Genomic DNA, 16,630 nt, shown 5'->3' on the forward strand with positions numbered 1-16,630 from the left:
ACCTCCCTGAACTTCAGTTTCCTAACTTATAAAATGGAAATGATAATTCTTGCCTTTTCTACTTCACCATATTTTTAAAGTATCAATGAGGCAAGTATATATGAAAGTTACTATAACTGTCATCCAAATTCACTGATTCTGCCAACAATACTAATAATAGTAGTGAAAAGCACTGAGTACTTCCTCTGTGCCAGGTAACGGGCTATGCTCTTTAAAGGTATTATTTCTTTCCATGAAAATGATAAATATTACAATACTAATACTAATAATGGGCACTTATCAAGCATTTGCCACGTACCCCAGAGCACTAGATCACAGGCACAGAGAAACAACAAGTTAGATGTTGTGAATCACACTAAGTCATATTAACAAGGGCTAAGGGATGCCTGGGTGGCTCAGCAGTTGAGTGTCTGCCTTCAGGTCATGGCGGCCGGATCCCAGGTCCTGGGATCAACTCCCACATCAGGTTCCCCACAGGGAGCCTGCTTTTCCCTCTGCTTGTGTCTCTGCCTCCCTCTTTCTCTGTATCTCTCATGAATAAATAAATAAAATTTTTGAAAAAAAAAACACAAGTGCTAAGAGGAAGGAATAGAAGAAACCACTAACTCTGCCTGGTTCATACAAACTCTAGCTTCAAAAGGCAATTAAAGTAGCTGTCAGGGGAACAGGCCAATGGGGAGTGACTGTTTTAAGAAGTCTCACTCTGCAGGATTACCCGTTATATAACTGTAGTGGAAAGCACATGACTTTTAGGGCAAAACTAGAATCCCAGTTCTATTACTTATAATTTAAGATGGATAATTATGAATAAACAGGGATTTACTAGAAACAAAAAGTAAAAAAAGGGCATTTCAAGAACAGGAAACAGGTACAAACACTTAAGTGTTTACAGAATAGTGTAAAGTCAGAAGTCTTCCAGGTGTTTCCCTTGACCACCTGTCCTATTAACTCTACTAAGGTTAAGCAGAAGCAAAGAGCATATGACTGAAATGATAAAGGATATGGGATTGGCAAGGTAGCTACAACAAAACAGCAAGGGGCTGTAAGACCAAAGGTGCTAGGACAAAAATGCTTGCAAATCATGTTCTCATAAGGGATTTGTATCTAGAATATATAAAGAATTCTTATGACTGAATGAAAAAATACCCCAACTAGAACTTGGGAAAAGGATCTGAATAGACAGTTCCTCAAAGATGATATACAAAAGGCCATAAGCACAAATGAAAAGATGCTCAACATCATTAGCAATCAGGGAAGTACAACCCAAAACCACAAGATAACACTTCATACCTCCTAGTACAGCTACAATTGAAAAGACAGATAATTAGTGTTGGCAAGAAAATGGTAAAATTGGAATCCTCATACACTGTGTGTGGGAATGTAAAATGGTGCAGCCACTTGGAAAAATACTCTGGCAGTTCTTCAAAAGTTTAAGCCCAGAGTTGCTGTATGACCCAGCAATTCTACTCCTAGGTCTATATGAAAGAGAAATGAAAACATGTCCACACAGACACTTGTCCATGAAGATTCATAGTAGCATAGTTGATAATAGCCAAAAAGTAGGAAAAAAAAAACCAAATGTCTATCAATGGATGAATGAATTTTTTAAAAAGTGGTATATCCATAATACAATGGAATAGTATTCAATTGTAAAAAGGAAAGAAGCACTGATACATACTACAACATGGATGAATCCTGAAAAAATTATGCTAGGTAAAAGAAACTGGTTACAAAAGGCTATATATTATGATTCCATTTGTAGGAAATGTTCAGAATAGGCAAATCTATAGAGACAGAGAGGAGATTAGTGGTGGCTTAGGTTTGACAAAAGAGTTGGAAGCAGATGTGGAGTGACTGCTAATGGATAGGAGGTTTCTTTTTGAGCAGATAAGAATGTTCTACAATGGATTGTGGTGATATATGCAAAACCCGGTGAGTATACTAAAAACCATTGAATTGTGTACTTTATATGGGTTGAATTATATGATATATGAATTATATCTCCATAAAGCTGTTATTTTTTAGGCACAAAGGTGCCAAGGAAGAGTATAAGTCAACGAATTACCATAAAATGGGGCCATAAAAGAAAACAGTTGACAACCTGGGATAATAGGTGAAGCCAAAGGATAGAAGCTTTCCATGAGAAATAATTATAGCTATAGTAGCACTAAAGAAGTGAAGAAAATGAGATAATCCTTGATTTTACCAGTTACTACTTTTTAAAAAGATTTATTATTTTGAGAGAGAGAGAGAGAGAGAGAGCACACATGAGTGGGGGTGGGGAGGGGTGAGGGGCAGAGAGAAAAGCAGGCTCCCTGCTGAGCAGTGAGTCCAATGTGGGGCTGGATCCCAGGACCCCAGGATCATGATTGGAGCTGAAGGCTGAGGCTTAATTGACTGAGCCACCCAGGTGCCCCTATCAGTTACTACTTAAGCAAACCCTGGTTAATCTTCCTTAGTTGAGTGAAAGCAATCTATACTGCTAACTCCATCATGGATTTTCTGGGGATTTGTTCTAGGTTCTAGGAATCCAAGCCTATTAGGTATCAAAATTCTTTAGGTACTTTCCTTGACAGCCTAGTTTGCTAAGTAAGGCCTGTTTAACGGAGATGACTAATCTGTAAAAGTAGATCAAGCCAACCAGATGGATGCCTTATGTGGCACACCCATCACTTCAGATCAGCAACATTTCCTCTGATACTTTCCATGTTTGGCTCACATGGAAGTAAAATAAAATGGCTATTTATTATGCACCTTACTTTCCCGTATATTGTCACATTTAATTCTCACATCTCTTACCCATAGTATAGATAAGGAAACTGGCCCTAATAGGATGGAAAGCTCCCAAAGTCACACAACTAGTGGCAAAATTAGGATTCCAGGTTTGGTCTAAACTCGTGTCCTTCCCACTAGAGTTATGAAGCTGGTAATCCTGTTGAGAGTGTGACTTCTTAAAAGTTTCTCCCCATTGGCCTGTTCCCCTGGCAGCTACTTTCAATGCCTTTTGAAGCTGGAGTTTGTGTGATTGCTAATCTGAAAACAATGATAACATTTACACATTAAACACTTCCCCAACTTGTTCCCTTGACAACCTCACACCTAAGATTAGATCCAGAAAAAAGTTCTCTGTTAGTGCTTCAATTTAGAAATCTCAGTTTGTGAGAACATCATTTTCAATTGACTTTTAAAGAGAGCAAAGTTTTGCAATAGCAATATAAAGTGGCAGCTCTATGTCACCATGGAAAATAGCACACTAACAACAAAAAGTCAGCTGATGAAAGATCACCTTTACTCCATACGAACTCTCTAGTTACATTCACATCACTATTCCTTCCACCACCAGCCTGGACCAACAAAGGTTGAACTAAAATGCAATATAGCTAAATATTGCAATACTAAAAATGCAATATAGCTAAATACCCTGCCATACTTGTTTTGTCAGCAATTATACCTATACCTATAGATTTTTAAGATTTTTACATTTAAATTCAATTTAATTAAAATATAGTGTATTAGTTTCAGAGTTAGAATTTAGTGATTAATCAGTTGCATATCACACCCACTGCTCATCCCATCACCCAGTTACCCCATCCCCTCACCCCCAACCCCTCCGGCAACCCTCAGTTTGTTTCCCATAGTTAAGAGAACAATATTTTTTTTAATTACACAGGTTATACACAAAAATACTTCCATTGTAAAAAAAAATTAAGCAGTGCAGGATTGTACAAAGCAGAAAGTTATAAGGCAACATTCACCAGCCTCCCTAATGTTTCCAGACCTTTTCTTGTGCATTTATTCATATATGTATATATATTATATAGTTCCTTTTTTAAAAAATATTTATTTCTTTTTTTGATACATTTATTTCTTTATATGAGAGACAAAGAGAGAGGGCACATACGAGCATGAGCAGGATGGGCAGAGAGACAGGGAGAAAGAATCCCAAGCAGACTCCATGCTGAGCACAGAGCCCAATGCAGGGCTCAATCTCACAACCCTGAAATCATGACCTGAGCCAAAAGCAAGAGTTGGACGCTTGACCAACTGTGCCACCCAGGTGCCCCACATATTGTATAGTTCTTCTAACAAAAGATGGGATCATACAATATATACTGGCCTGTAACTTTAACAGTTTTATTGAGATAGAATTGACATACTATACAATTCACCTTATAGCATAGAGTTTGGTGGGGTTTTAGCACATTTGCAGATAATGCATACAGCCATATCCAGAGTCAATTTTAGGATATTTTCATCATCTCAAAAAGAAGCCCTGGAACCTTTAGCACCTTTGTATGCTCACATTCTCTCCAACTTGAAGCAATAACTAGTCTACTTTCTGTACCTATGGCTTTCCGTATTCTGGCCATTCTGGATGAATGGAATCATACAAAATACAGCCTTCTGTGACTAGCTTCTTCCACTTAGCATAACGTTTTTAAGGTTCACCCATGTTGTAGCATGTGCCATACTTCTTTCCTATATATAGCTGAATAATATTCCATTGTGTACATATGCCATATTTGGCCTGTTACTTTTTTTCATTTACTATATTCTTTTCAGTCTTACACATAGATCTACATCACCCTCTTTGGTGACTGCACACTATTACATGGCTGCTATACAACATAATTTACGTAAGTTTTTCCCTGTTGATGGATATATAAACTACTTCTGCTGTTTCCCCATTAAAGCAATTAGTGTATCACCTTCATATGATATGTAGGGAGAAAGGGAGAGGCCATCATCTTTCTTGGTGGAAGAAGGACCCTGTCTCTAGAACAGTCGTTCTAAAGGTATGTTCCCTGGTCCTGCAGCATTACCTGGGAACTTGTTAAAAATGTATCTGAGTTTGTTATTCAAAAACTCTGGGATGGAGCCCAGCATTCACTGTTTAACAAGCCTTTCTCCTTGTGATTCTGATTTGCACTAAAATTTGAGGACCACTGTCCTAAATCTGGATCACTGCATTAAAGTGGCTTCCATTATTTAGTTTAAAGCACATTTTAAAAATTAGCAGGAACACACACACTGGCTTTAACACATGACTATGTGCATGGAGAGGGTAGATGTATCATGGAGGAGTGAGTCTCCTTTTCCTTAGAGAGATTATTTTAATATAACAAAAAAGCCCCTTCCTCTCAGACTTTTCCTATCTGCTTGACCGCTCATTCTCTTTTCCCATAGCCTTGAATACCCAACAATTAAACCATTTACATAGCATTGAGATGCCAGGGAATGGAAAGCTTCTCCTATTCCTGACCCTCTGCATTTCTGCTGATGAGACCCATAGGACAACAAACCATAAAACCCAGCTCCCATTACAAACCAAAATAATGAAAGATATGATCTCATAGAATTACAGATGGGAACTAGAATGGAATTTAGAGATCTCCTAGTCAAGACACATTTTGGAGATAAGACAAACAAAGCCCAGAAAAATTACATGCTACAAAAAGGCCACACAGCAAGCAGAAGACTCATCTCTTACTCCGCTATACTATACTGCACACCAAACACTGTATACTACATACTGCTTTACTATAATGGTCATTAACTGGGAATATGCATGAAATTCACCTGGGGAGATTTCTCTGAAAAACACATTTAGAAAAATTTATTTTCTTTATCTTACTAGAGAGGACACTGATATAATTTGACTGTCTAGAAGACATTGATTATCATCTAGTAGTATATTGTTTCTAATTTAGCAATGCCCAAAGAGGTCAGGGAGTATTCACAACTGCCAGGAGTACTTGGACTGCTTATTCTTATGCTAACTAGCTCCATGTTGCAGTTTTTGATGGTTTTGGGGGGCTTTCTACTGTGTTTCTGTCCTCTCCTTTGAGGTCAGTTATCACACTTACATCCATCAGTGTGTTTGCATCCCGCCATCCTTATCCATCCTCCCACACCTACAACTGGCAATGTGAGTTGAGACACCAAATAAATACGATCTTCAGAACTATGATAAAGGTGACAGTAAAACAGGTCATTAGTTAGGACCTACAAAATTTAGCCTAGGGACTTTGTTATATTTATGTTGGCTGAGACAAAATGGAAAGTCAATGTTGCCAGCATAACATTCTGCAAGTAAGTGGCCAAAGCAAGACCTCCTTCATACAAACAAAATAAATAATGAACTCTGGGGATTTTTTTTTTTAAACATCAGAAATGTACGTAGTTTTCCCCTCAAGTTTCTTCTCTGATGTTTGCTTGGTCTTTTTTAAATTAATAAGCTTAATTCTTTAGAGCAGTTCCAGGTTCATAGAAAAATGGAACAAAAAGCACAGAGGGTTTCCATATGCACCCTGTCCACATACATGCATGCTCCTCGCGCCTCCACCCCCATATTGACATCCCCTATGACAAACACTGTAGAGGTAGTTTTAAAATCCATTTAAATATTACAAAACTCAACACCAAAGAAACAAACAATCCAATCATGAAATGGGCAAAAGACATGAACAGAAATCTCACAGAAGAAGACATAGACATGGCCAACATGCACATGAGAAAATGCTCTGCATCACTTGCCATCAGGGAAATACAAATCAAAACCACAATGAGATACCACCTCACACCAGTGAGAATGGGGAACATTAACAAGGCAGGAAACAACAAATGTTGGAGAGGATGTGGAGAAAAGGGAACCCTCATACACTGTTGGTGGGAATGTGAACTGGTGCAGCCACTCTGGAAAACTGTGTGGAGGTTCCTCAAACAGTTAAAAATAGACCTGCCCTACGACCCAGCAATTGCACTGTTGGGGATTTACCCCAAAGATACAAATGCAATGAAACGCCGGGACACCTGCACCCCGATGTTTCTAGCAGCAATGTCCACAATAGCCAAACTGTGGAAGGAGCCTCTGTGTCCATCGAAAGATGAGTGGATAAAGAAGATGTGGTTTATGTATACAATGGAATATTACTCAGCTATTAGAAATGACAAATACCCACCATTTGCTTCAACGTGGATGGAACTGGAGGGTATTATGCTGAGTGAAATAAGCCAGTCGGAGGACAAACATTATATGTTCTCATTCATTTGGGGAATATAAATAATAGTGAAAGGGAATATAAGGGAAGGGGAAGAAATGTGTGGGAAATATCAGAAAGGGAGACAGAACGTAAAGACTGCTAACTCTGGGAAACGAACTAGGGGTGGTGGAAGGGGAGGAGGGCGGGGGGTGGGAGTGAATGGGTGACGGGCACTGGGGGTTATTCTGTATGTTAGTAAATTGAACACCAATAAAAAATAAATTAAAAAAAATAAATAAATATTACAAAAGGGAGAGCTGAGATTACCTGTAACACCACAGAACTGTGGGTATTGCTGGTAAAGATGCGTGTGGTTCCTGCCTTGGAAGACTGCAGATGGGATGAGAGACCCATTTCGCTGCTTCCAAGGGACAATTTCATGTGTTGGTCTTCCTCTTCCACTAGAGATCTGAAAATTTTTATAAACCAGAAGGAAAGGGAAATTAAAAGTTGATATATAATCCACAATAAGGACATTATGTACATTATTTACAGAAATAATCAGTCACTAGTGCCAATCATTTGACTATGGAATATCCTGAATTTTGTTTCATTGTACTTTAGGCTGATAAACCTATATATACATAAACCTATATATATGAGTATATATAACTATATATATAGTTTTATGTGTGTGTGTGTGTGTGTGTGTGTTAAAAAGTTAAAAAACTTTTCAAGGTCAGAAAAGATCAATTAGAAGTGAGAAATCAACCTAAAAGCTCATTCAAAATGATATTCACAAAGGATTTTTGTATTTTAAATGTCAGAGTAGTTGTTTTTGGTATTGTACTGTTTGAGTAACAATAACATCAAATTGTGTTATTCACAGTTAAAACTACTTTGGAATACCTAATTTTAGAAAGAAAAATAATAGCTATCATTTATTGAACAGTCACTATGTATCAGGTGCTTGCCAAGAAATTTACACACATGACGTCATATACTCCTTAAAATAATCCACCGCAATAGGTACTATTATTGTTTCCTTTGTATTAACGGTAGGGTAAATGAGTTACAAAAACATTAATAATAAGTTACCTAAGGTCATAAATTTATTCAAATAGCTGGGTCAGGATTTGAATTTAAGTCTAGTGTGATTCCAAACTCCAAAGACCCTATTAATAAAAGTCAAAGATTAACTGCGATAGTAATATACTGCTTCCTCTTCTGCCATTAGTTTTAGTTCTAATCAACCCCCAACTGAACAAAAAATTTTACACGTGAAATAATTTTTTCTAGCAGTAACTCTCATTGATCATTTTGGGATTATTTGTTAAATCACTACAGTCTAGTGGCATTTCCATCTTTTTCAAGAAATAAAAAGTAAAAATAATAAATGTAAGCTATGCCCATGTATATATTACGTTAATGATTTTTTAGGGGCACCTGGGTGCTTAATCAGTTAAGCATCTGCTTTCTGCTCAGGATATGATCCTGAGGATCAAGCCCTGCATCAGGCTCTCTGCTCAGCAAACAGAGAGCCTGCTACTCCCTCTCCCTCGGTCTCTCTCCCTACCTAGTCTCAGGGATAATAAAAAGTTGTACTGTGGTGGTCAGTTTTCAGTGTAACTTGAGGCCCAATTTTATTAAATGCTTTGTGTAGTTTCTGTGAAACAAACTGACCTGTTGATTACAGGTTCCCCAGTCCTTTTTATGGCTCCTAAAAAATTATCATTTATTTTTTATTATTTATTTGAGAGAGAGCAAGAGAGAGATGGGGGGCAGCAAGGAGAGGGAGAAGCAGACTCCCCACTGAGCAGGGAACCCTACGTGGGGCTCGATCCCATGACCCCAGGATCATGACCTGAGCTAAAGGCAGATGCTTAACTGATTGACCCACCCAGGCACCCCTTTCTTTTTCTTTTTTAAGGTTTTATTTTTAAGTAAGCTCTATATCCAACATGGGGCTGGAACCCACAATCCCAAGATCAAGAGCTAGCCAGGCATCCCAAATTGTTTTTCTAACTCTGGCCTATCGAATATAATGAAGATTTTCACTTGTTCCCTACCATACCTGTAACCTCAGTTGATTAGTTTGAACAAGAAAAAAAGTTTTAAGACTATACCATACTTTAAGATCCTGCTTTTTGAATCCTGACATCAACGAAATGGTTTTAAATCCTGTAATAATTAGCAAAAGTTCTGGCCTCAAGGGTGAGATCAATTCTTCTTAAGGATATTAGAGCCATAGTATAACCAAAAATGAATAATATATGACCATGTTTTATTCAAGTCTCATGGATATTTAATAAAGAGAATAATTTAAATAAGATTTTAACAAGCATAGAAGAAAATGAATATAGCCTTCTACTAATTTCAGAAATAGCCTTAAAAAGAATTGAATTACATACATGACATATAGCATACACACACACACCCTTTTAAACAGCTTTTGCAGACAGACATTTAAAAGTACAGAATCAATGGGAAAAGTGGGAAATAGACTAATCGTGATTGGTATTCCTAACCAGAAAATTTCCATTCACACAGAATTATTTTAATGAAATATCCAAGTGAATGTATTATTATTTTCTGTATTCCCTGCACAGAACCTAGTACATGAGAATTTTAACATATGTCATCTGAATGAACACAGAATCTCATTTTTGTGGACATCTCTTTCTCACTCAGTGCTTTCAATGACCATCAGTTATCATTTTTATAGAACCACAGATGTAAAAGGGACAGGAATAAAGCTGAAGCCACACTGTGCCTATGACAAACCCTGGAAATTGATTTTTTTTGAAGAAACCTCAAATAACAACTTGTTTACTTGTCATTTGTCTCTAGCTCCTAAAATTGAAAAGCAGAATGTGAAAATGCAACCCTTTCTTGGCAAGATAATATGGTTGGATTTCTAATTAATTACTCCAAATGCTGAAGAAGTCTTCACTAAAATCGTCTTTTTCATGACTTTTTATCAACATACCTTGACTTTTTAACATTCAGAACATTCCCTATTATTTCTGCATCAGTAACAATACATGCCATGTCAATCTTCTCAGCAGATTCAATATTCTCTTCTATCTCCTTTTCATTAAGTTTACCGACTGGATATGAAGAGCACTGTTTTTTTTTTTTTTTTTTTTTTTTTTAACACTGCAAGGAGGTAAAATCTCTCTGCAGCAAAGCCCAGAGCACAATTATATCAAACTATCCTTAAAGGAATGATTATCTGAGTAATTCTAAGAACAAACAACATTTTAAAAATTGTACTATTTTTCAATCATATGGTTAAAAGCAATATAAAGACCAGTGGTTCTCAGAAAGGGGTTAGAGGACCAAGGGGATTTTGTTTCTCCCCTCCCCATGTCTGGCAATGTTTGGGGCCATTTTTCATTGTCACAAGGGGGGGACATGCTACCTTCATCTAGTGGGATGCTGCTAAACATCTCACCGACACACAGGAAAGTTCTCCATGGCAAAGATGTATTCAGGCAAAAATGTCAAGAGTGCCAAGATTGAGAAACTTTGATAGAGAGGGATTAACCTAGTCACGAGAATTTTTCTAAAGCAATTTCATGTTCTAAATTACTTCCCAGTCTGAGTGTTGACTACATGAGGCTAATGTTGGCTGTAAGAAACACAGTAGGGTTATTAATTACCACTAATTTTTCCAAGACGACCTAACAATAACATACCTCTGTTTCCTCCAGCCCCACAATTTGAACAATCAAGTGTTTATAGTAGATAAGTAGATAATGGCTTTGAAGTTTATAAGACAATTGTGCAGGAAAGCTTTTGTTCTCTGTAAATTCATGTACAAATAATAATTTCATAGTTCTACAAAAACAATGACTTATTTGGATTCACTTTTACATGAATCAAGCAAACTCTGCCTAAATAGTCTCACGTCATCAATGCCATAAATTTATTCATGAAAGAGAGTATGTTCATCAATTTTCTGTTCAGAAATCAAATCTTTTAGGAAAAAGATGTCTGTATATTGCTATTGGGCCACTCCAGCCCATCCCACTGCCACTGGACACACCTTATTTTCTTAACAATGACCAACCACAGAGCACAAAAGCAATCTTTCACAAAGTGTACGCGAATCATTTTAACTGTGCCTGCTCAAAGAGAACAATTACTTTTTCAAAGAGCATTAGGGTAGGGACTGAAGCACTATCTGATCATTTTACCAAAAGCACTGCAAAGGTGGTCAAATTGAACATATACAAACTATGGTATTTCTTTGCATTGCTATTTGAAGACAAAAGAAATAAAGTCTAAGCACTTGTCATGCTAACAGGGTGATTCTAACATTGTAATTTGCCTAAAAAATTTCCATAATTTAAAATCACCAAGGGAAACATGTGTACATGATATGAGTACACTATTCATAAAGATATAAGCAGAAATGGCTAACAGAGAAAAAATGTTTAGCCTTATGAGTATCCCAGAATATGCAAATTAAAGCAAAGTTTCCATCTTTAAACTGTAAACTTAAAGAGTTGAGATATACTTTACAAATTGCTAGTGCAAACATATATTAAGCCCCTGCTGTCTACGTGGTACTGTTCACCCAAATGGATCTTTTTAAGTTTTAAAAATCATCGAACAGACACATTTTTTTTTCTGTTTATAGTGAACCAGGACAATGAAGGATTCTGTATTACACATTTGACTTGGTAGACAGGCTGCAGCAAGAGTGGTCTGTCAACCTGGTTGAAGTATGTTTTCTATAGTGAATAGTTCTGTAGAGGTTAATAGTTTGGTACATGTTCTATAAAGAACCCATACTCTCGGAATTCACCATAGCAATTAGGTTTGTTGGTATGTAATGGAGAAAGGAAAGAATATCTCACAATTACATCATTTGGCTCCAAAGCCTCAGTCTTCCAACAAAGAAAGAAGAAAGAAAAAGAAAGAAAAGAAAGAAAGAAAGAAAGAAAGAAAGAAAGAAAGAAAGAAAGAAAGAAAGAAAAGAAAAAAGAAAAGAAAAGAAAAGAAAGGAAAGAAAGAAAGAGAAAGAAAGAAAGAAAGAAAGAAAGAAAGAAAGAAAGAAAAGAAGAAAAAAAAGAAAAAAAATAACACCCAATCCACTGAAATGAGTACTTTTGTGTTTTAAAAATGAGGTCTCAGCTTGATGAATGATGAAATGCCCATCTCAGTCTCTTTCTATCACTGCAAGCACCAGATCATGTTATACAGAAAGCCAGATGAGGTCAGATTCCATCATCGAGGAAAAGGGGACATTTTAGTGCTTTTTGAAATTGCTAGCATGAAAACACATGAAACACTCAACTGCTTTTGGCGGAGATGTTCTATGCACCAACCCATGCACCGGCATATTCACTTCCTGCTCCCATCAAATGAAGAACAGCACTTTAAGAGAGCTATGTATGAAAGATACTAGAGGAATGTGTGACTTACAGGGAAAAGGTGCTGCCCAAGAGTCTCAGACTAGTCATCAAACTGTTTTCTGTACTTTCCTATATTTTTTACTTTTGGGGCGGGGGGTGAATCCGAGAAAGCTACAAAGGTACAAGTATATGAATAACACCTTTAACTTTTCTCTATTTAGTTTTCAATTAGCGTCATAGTATACTTCTTTTTGCTTGCTACCATTATATTATAAAGTGGTTAAACCTATCAGTGTATTTTTTTAAGATTTCATTTTTTTAAGTAATCTCCGTACCCAATGTGGGGCTTGAACTCACAATCCCAAGACCAAGAGTCACATGCTCCACCAGCAGAGTCAGCCAGGTGCCCCAACAATGTTGTATTAACAATTTTAATAACATAATTCCACTGTGACAAAAGAGTAGGAGTTTCTAAGTTAGTGTTAGAAGCATTATACAAATATAATTTCTTAGAGTAATAATATTATTGTAACTGAAAGTCAGCACCTGTGGGTTAGTATGCAAGGACAGCAACAACAAGACAAAAGAACAAAAATGAAAGCCATGAATGATATATAACAAGATAACAAATCGGGTTGGTTAATCAAGGCATTGACTCATGCTTTCCACCACCCATCCCCCAGAAAAATAAAATACATAGTTGTCACACTCACAATTTAAAAAGAAAATCAAGAAAAAGGTTTTCTTCAAAGAAGTACTCCCCCTCCATTTGTTTTTCTGCTCTGAAACAGAGAAGTGTCTGCTAGCTGAGGCATTTGCTAAATGAAACATTTCTTGTGATAAAGTTGCATGGCAGGTGGAAGAGAAATTTAGCCACCTGTTCTCATACTCATTTGAATTTGAGTGCTAAATCTGTCAAGGTATTTCCTTCCACCCTTGAGAAATAAATTAAAAACTTAAGATGGTAGGAGTTATTCCCCATAGATTTTTCTATAGATTCAGAGTATGCATACTGCATTGAATTCTAAAGATCTTAATAACCTTCCTACCTCACAAAAGTTAGAATCTTAACTATCCTCCTTCACCCTCCCCAAACAAAAACTAAATGATACACAAAACACACACACACACACACACACATTCTCTCTCACTCAACTTCCATTACAAAAAAAAAAAAACAAACAAGAAATTGTTTTTTAAAAATCAGAAAGAAAAATCCAACTTATAAAGTAATGAAATACGTATAAAATAAGCCTGGTATTTTCATTTAAAGAAAGAAAAAAACATAAAAACTTCAAATATTTTAAAGACCTGTCCCAACTAAAATGTCATTTACAGAATCATTACATAAAGAAATTACAAATATAATAGTGACTTTTCTTAATATGGCATAAATTAACTGCTGTTTAAGAAACAATAGAAAATATAGCTCTTACTGAGGTACTTGCCCAAAAGAAATCAAGAAAGATAATGCTTTGGTTAGTTATTTGTATTTTTTAATGACTCAAATATAAATGCCTTATTATCAACTTGCAATGAATTCGCTAATGGAAATCTCTAGCATATAGGATATAAAATAGAGGCTAAGCTTTCCAAGGCTTTCTTTTGTGCTGCAAAAATACCAGAATCCACAAACGAGAAAAATTCTAGGTTCAAGGTGATCGGGTCAGACTGCAAAATGATTTACTAAAGTAATAAAGCTTCTCTATATGCACATTTCTGTCATATTGAAAATAAAATCACATTAATAAGTAGCTGGTGTCAGTTTTAACATAGGAATAAGATAGTTTAGCCAGCACCTGCTGTGTAAGAGGCACTGTGCCAGACATATTCTCTAAGCTACTTAATCCTCATAGCAATCCCATTTTAAAGATACAAAACTGAAGCTCAGAGAGTTTAAGGCTTCACAATGAGTCTGGCAACTATGATTTGAACTGGAGTCTGATTCCAGAGCCCACAATGCTCCCTCTGACACCAAGCCTGGAAAAAAAACAAAAACAAAAATGAAAACAAAACAAAACAAAAAACACAAAAAATAGGCCCTAAGCAGTTGTCATTTCAATGCTTAATTTATAAATACAAGGAAGATCTTAGAAAGACACGTTCTGTTAAAGGAAAGTAATTTTTTGGTTGGATTAATTTAGGCTAAAATTACCCTTTTACCACTTCCATAAAAACAATACCAATGCTAAAAAGTCTCTCATGCCATTCTCCCAACGCTTGCTTACAGGGTAAAGAGGCAGCCTATCTTAGGATATAACTTAGGTCAAATTTAGGGAGAACTTCACATTACCAATATCAACATTTAAAGGAACAGATTCTGAATTCCAAAGCCACCCATCACTATCACAGAAATAGCTCTACAGCACAGATGAGGGAATTGGGCTAAACAAATGGAATGACAAATGATACTCCATTAGATAAGTATGACAGGATGAAAGTTAATTATCCAATGCATAAAGCATTTGCACCAAATCTCTGAATCCTGTCCCTGAAAAACTTTAAATTTAATGTTTGTTCCCTCTATCTACCATATTTCAATAGTTTAGTCTTTCTTCATCTTTTAAAATTTATATATGCCAATGAAACTATATCAAGTTTCCTTGATACTGAAACTCTCCTGTTTAGAAGCTTGGTTCATATACTATTTCTCATTCTTCACATTTCTTAATATTATGATAAAAGATATGGATGGATACAGACATATACACCTGAATTAGAGAGAAAAGAGTAAGCAAAAGAACGAATTCCTAAATGCTGATTCCATACTTACTATATATAAAATAACTAAGTCAAAGCTCCCTTGCCCTAAGAAGTCATATAAGGTAAGAGAGTCCACAAGAGATAGTTGTATAGGGAGATAGCAATATGTAGATGTGAGTTGGGGAAAACAGCATGTGCTCCTATCACTGTCAATAACCCCCTTCCCAGGACATAGAGAAAATAATAGTTATGATCCTCTGGCCCCACGTAAGCCCTCTAGAAAAATGATCCACCCTACAGTCAGTACCAGTTCTGCCATTGAGAAGTCTAGCTGTATGTACCTAAGGCAGAAAGCATGCCTTCTTCTTCACTCCCCAGAAGAAGAAACTAGAATGGGAGCTCTAATACCCTGGTCAATTTTCTTTAAAGGAGCTTTTTGCTTTTTCTCCCAGTAGATTTGCTAACCAAAGTTAACCATTTTATTTCTATTATCTGTAGCCCACCAACTTTGGAATTTGACTATTGAGCTATGGTGCATTTCAATGGAAGAGCGTGTTATTAATGAATTGGGCTTACACTTGCCTAAAATGTCAGTTTATTAAGTATTCAAACATCCAAGTTATCCAATTTTTGAGTTTATTATAAAGGCAGATTCCACAAACTCAAAACCAATTAGAAATCACTGAGACAAGTCTCTTTGGGAACAGAAGAATCATTAATCAAGTGGTAAAAATCCTATCCATTTCTGTCTTCTCTGAATTTCCTAGTTATATTCAACTTCATAAAGTCAATAATTCATGACTAGATCTTAAGAGAATGTTTATTTCTCTTTCAAAAGGAAACATGACAAAAAACCCAAAGAGTAAGACTTTTAAACTTACAAAGTAATAATCAATTGCACTTGGGTTTTAAGAATTATAATTGGCAGCTCTGAGTCCCACTGCCTCTATGTCTTCAAAGCTTGTAATAAATGTAACAAATCTCAACCTTGATTTTGCAAGGACCTAGAGGCATCTCTAATTATTTCAATGAATACGGTAAAAATTTCAGTATCAATCATGTTTTACTATAGCATGTTTAATGTGATATAATCAAATCAATGTTTTAATATGGCAGCCTAAATTTAGGCAAAGGAATTTTAGTGTCATTTAGGCAGTTTTCAGAGCAAGTTAATACAAAAAAAAGTATCAAAGGATAGACTCTCAACCCAACGAATCTGGGAATCACACTTAGGATTGTTCTTTCAAGCTCATCTCAGATATGGAGCCAATGGAAACAAAGAGCCAAATTCACATAATATTTCACATTAAAATTATTTTCTATTTTGTATGCATCTGTGTCACCATTAAGATTTCTTTCTTTCTTTTTTTTTTAAGAGAGCGTGGGGAGGGAGGACAGAGAGGGAGAGAGAAAATCTTAAGCAGGATCAATGTCCAGCTTGCAAGCCCAACTTGGGGTTTAATCTTACAACTTCAAGATCATGACCTGAACCAAAATCAAGAGTTGGACACCCAACTGACTGAGCCACCCAGGTGCCACAAGGTGGTTTATTTTCATAAAATGTTGTTAGAAGACTTT

At 36.3% G+C, this 16,630-nt stretch overlaps 1 protein-coding gene across 18 annotated transcripts in view; it reads right to left on the minus strand.

Moving 5' to 3' along the window:
- The window catches only part of KLHL13 (kelch like family member 13), a 209,917-nt gene that overhangs the window by 35,295 nt on the left and 157,992 nt on the right, over positions 1 to 16,630 (minus strand). For all 18 annotated transcript variants that reach the window (XM_038588147.1, XM_038588146.1, XM_038588136.1 and 15 more), the window contains one exon: positions 7,311 to 7,452. In XM_038588147.1, coding sequence (XP_038444075.1) covers positions 7,311 to 7,424 — 114 coding nt within the window. In that variant the 5' untranslated portion in view covers positions 7,425 to 7,452. The remainder of the gene's footprint in view (positions 1 to 7,310; positions 7,453 to 16,630) is intronic.

This window comes from Canis lupus, chromosome X (genome assembly GCF_011100685.1).
Source record: "Canis lupus familiaris isolate Mischka breed German Shepherd chromosome X, alternate assembly UU_Cfam_GSD_1.0, whole genome shotgun sequence".
In the NCBI taxonomy this organism is placed as follows: Eukaryota; Metazoa; Chordata; class Mammalia; order Carnivora; family Canidae; genus Canis; species Canis lupus.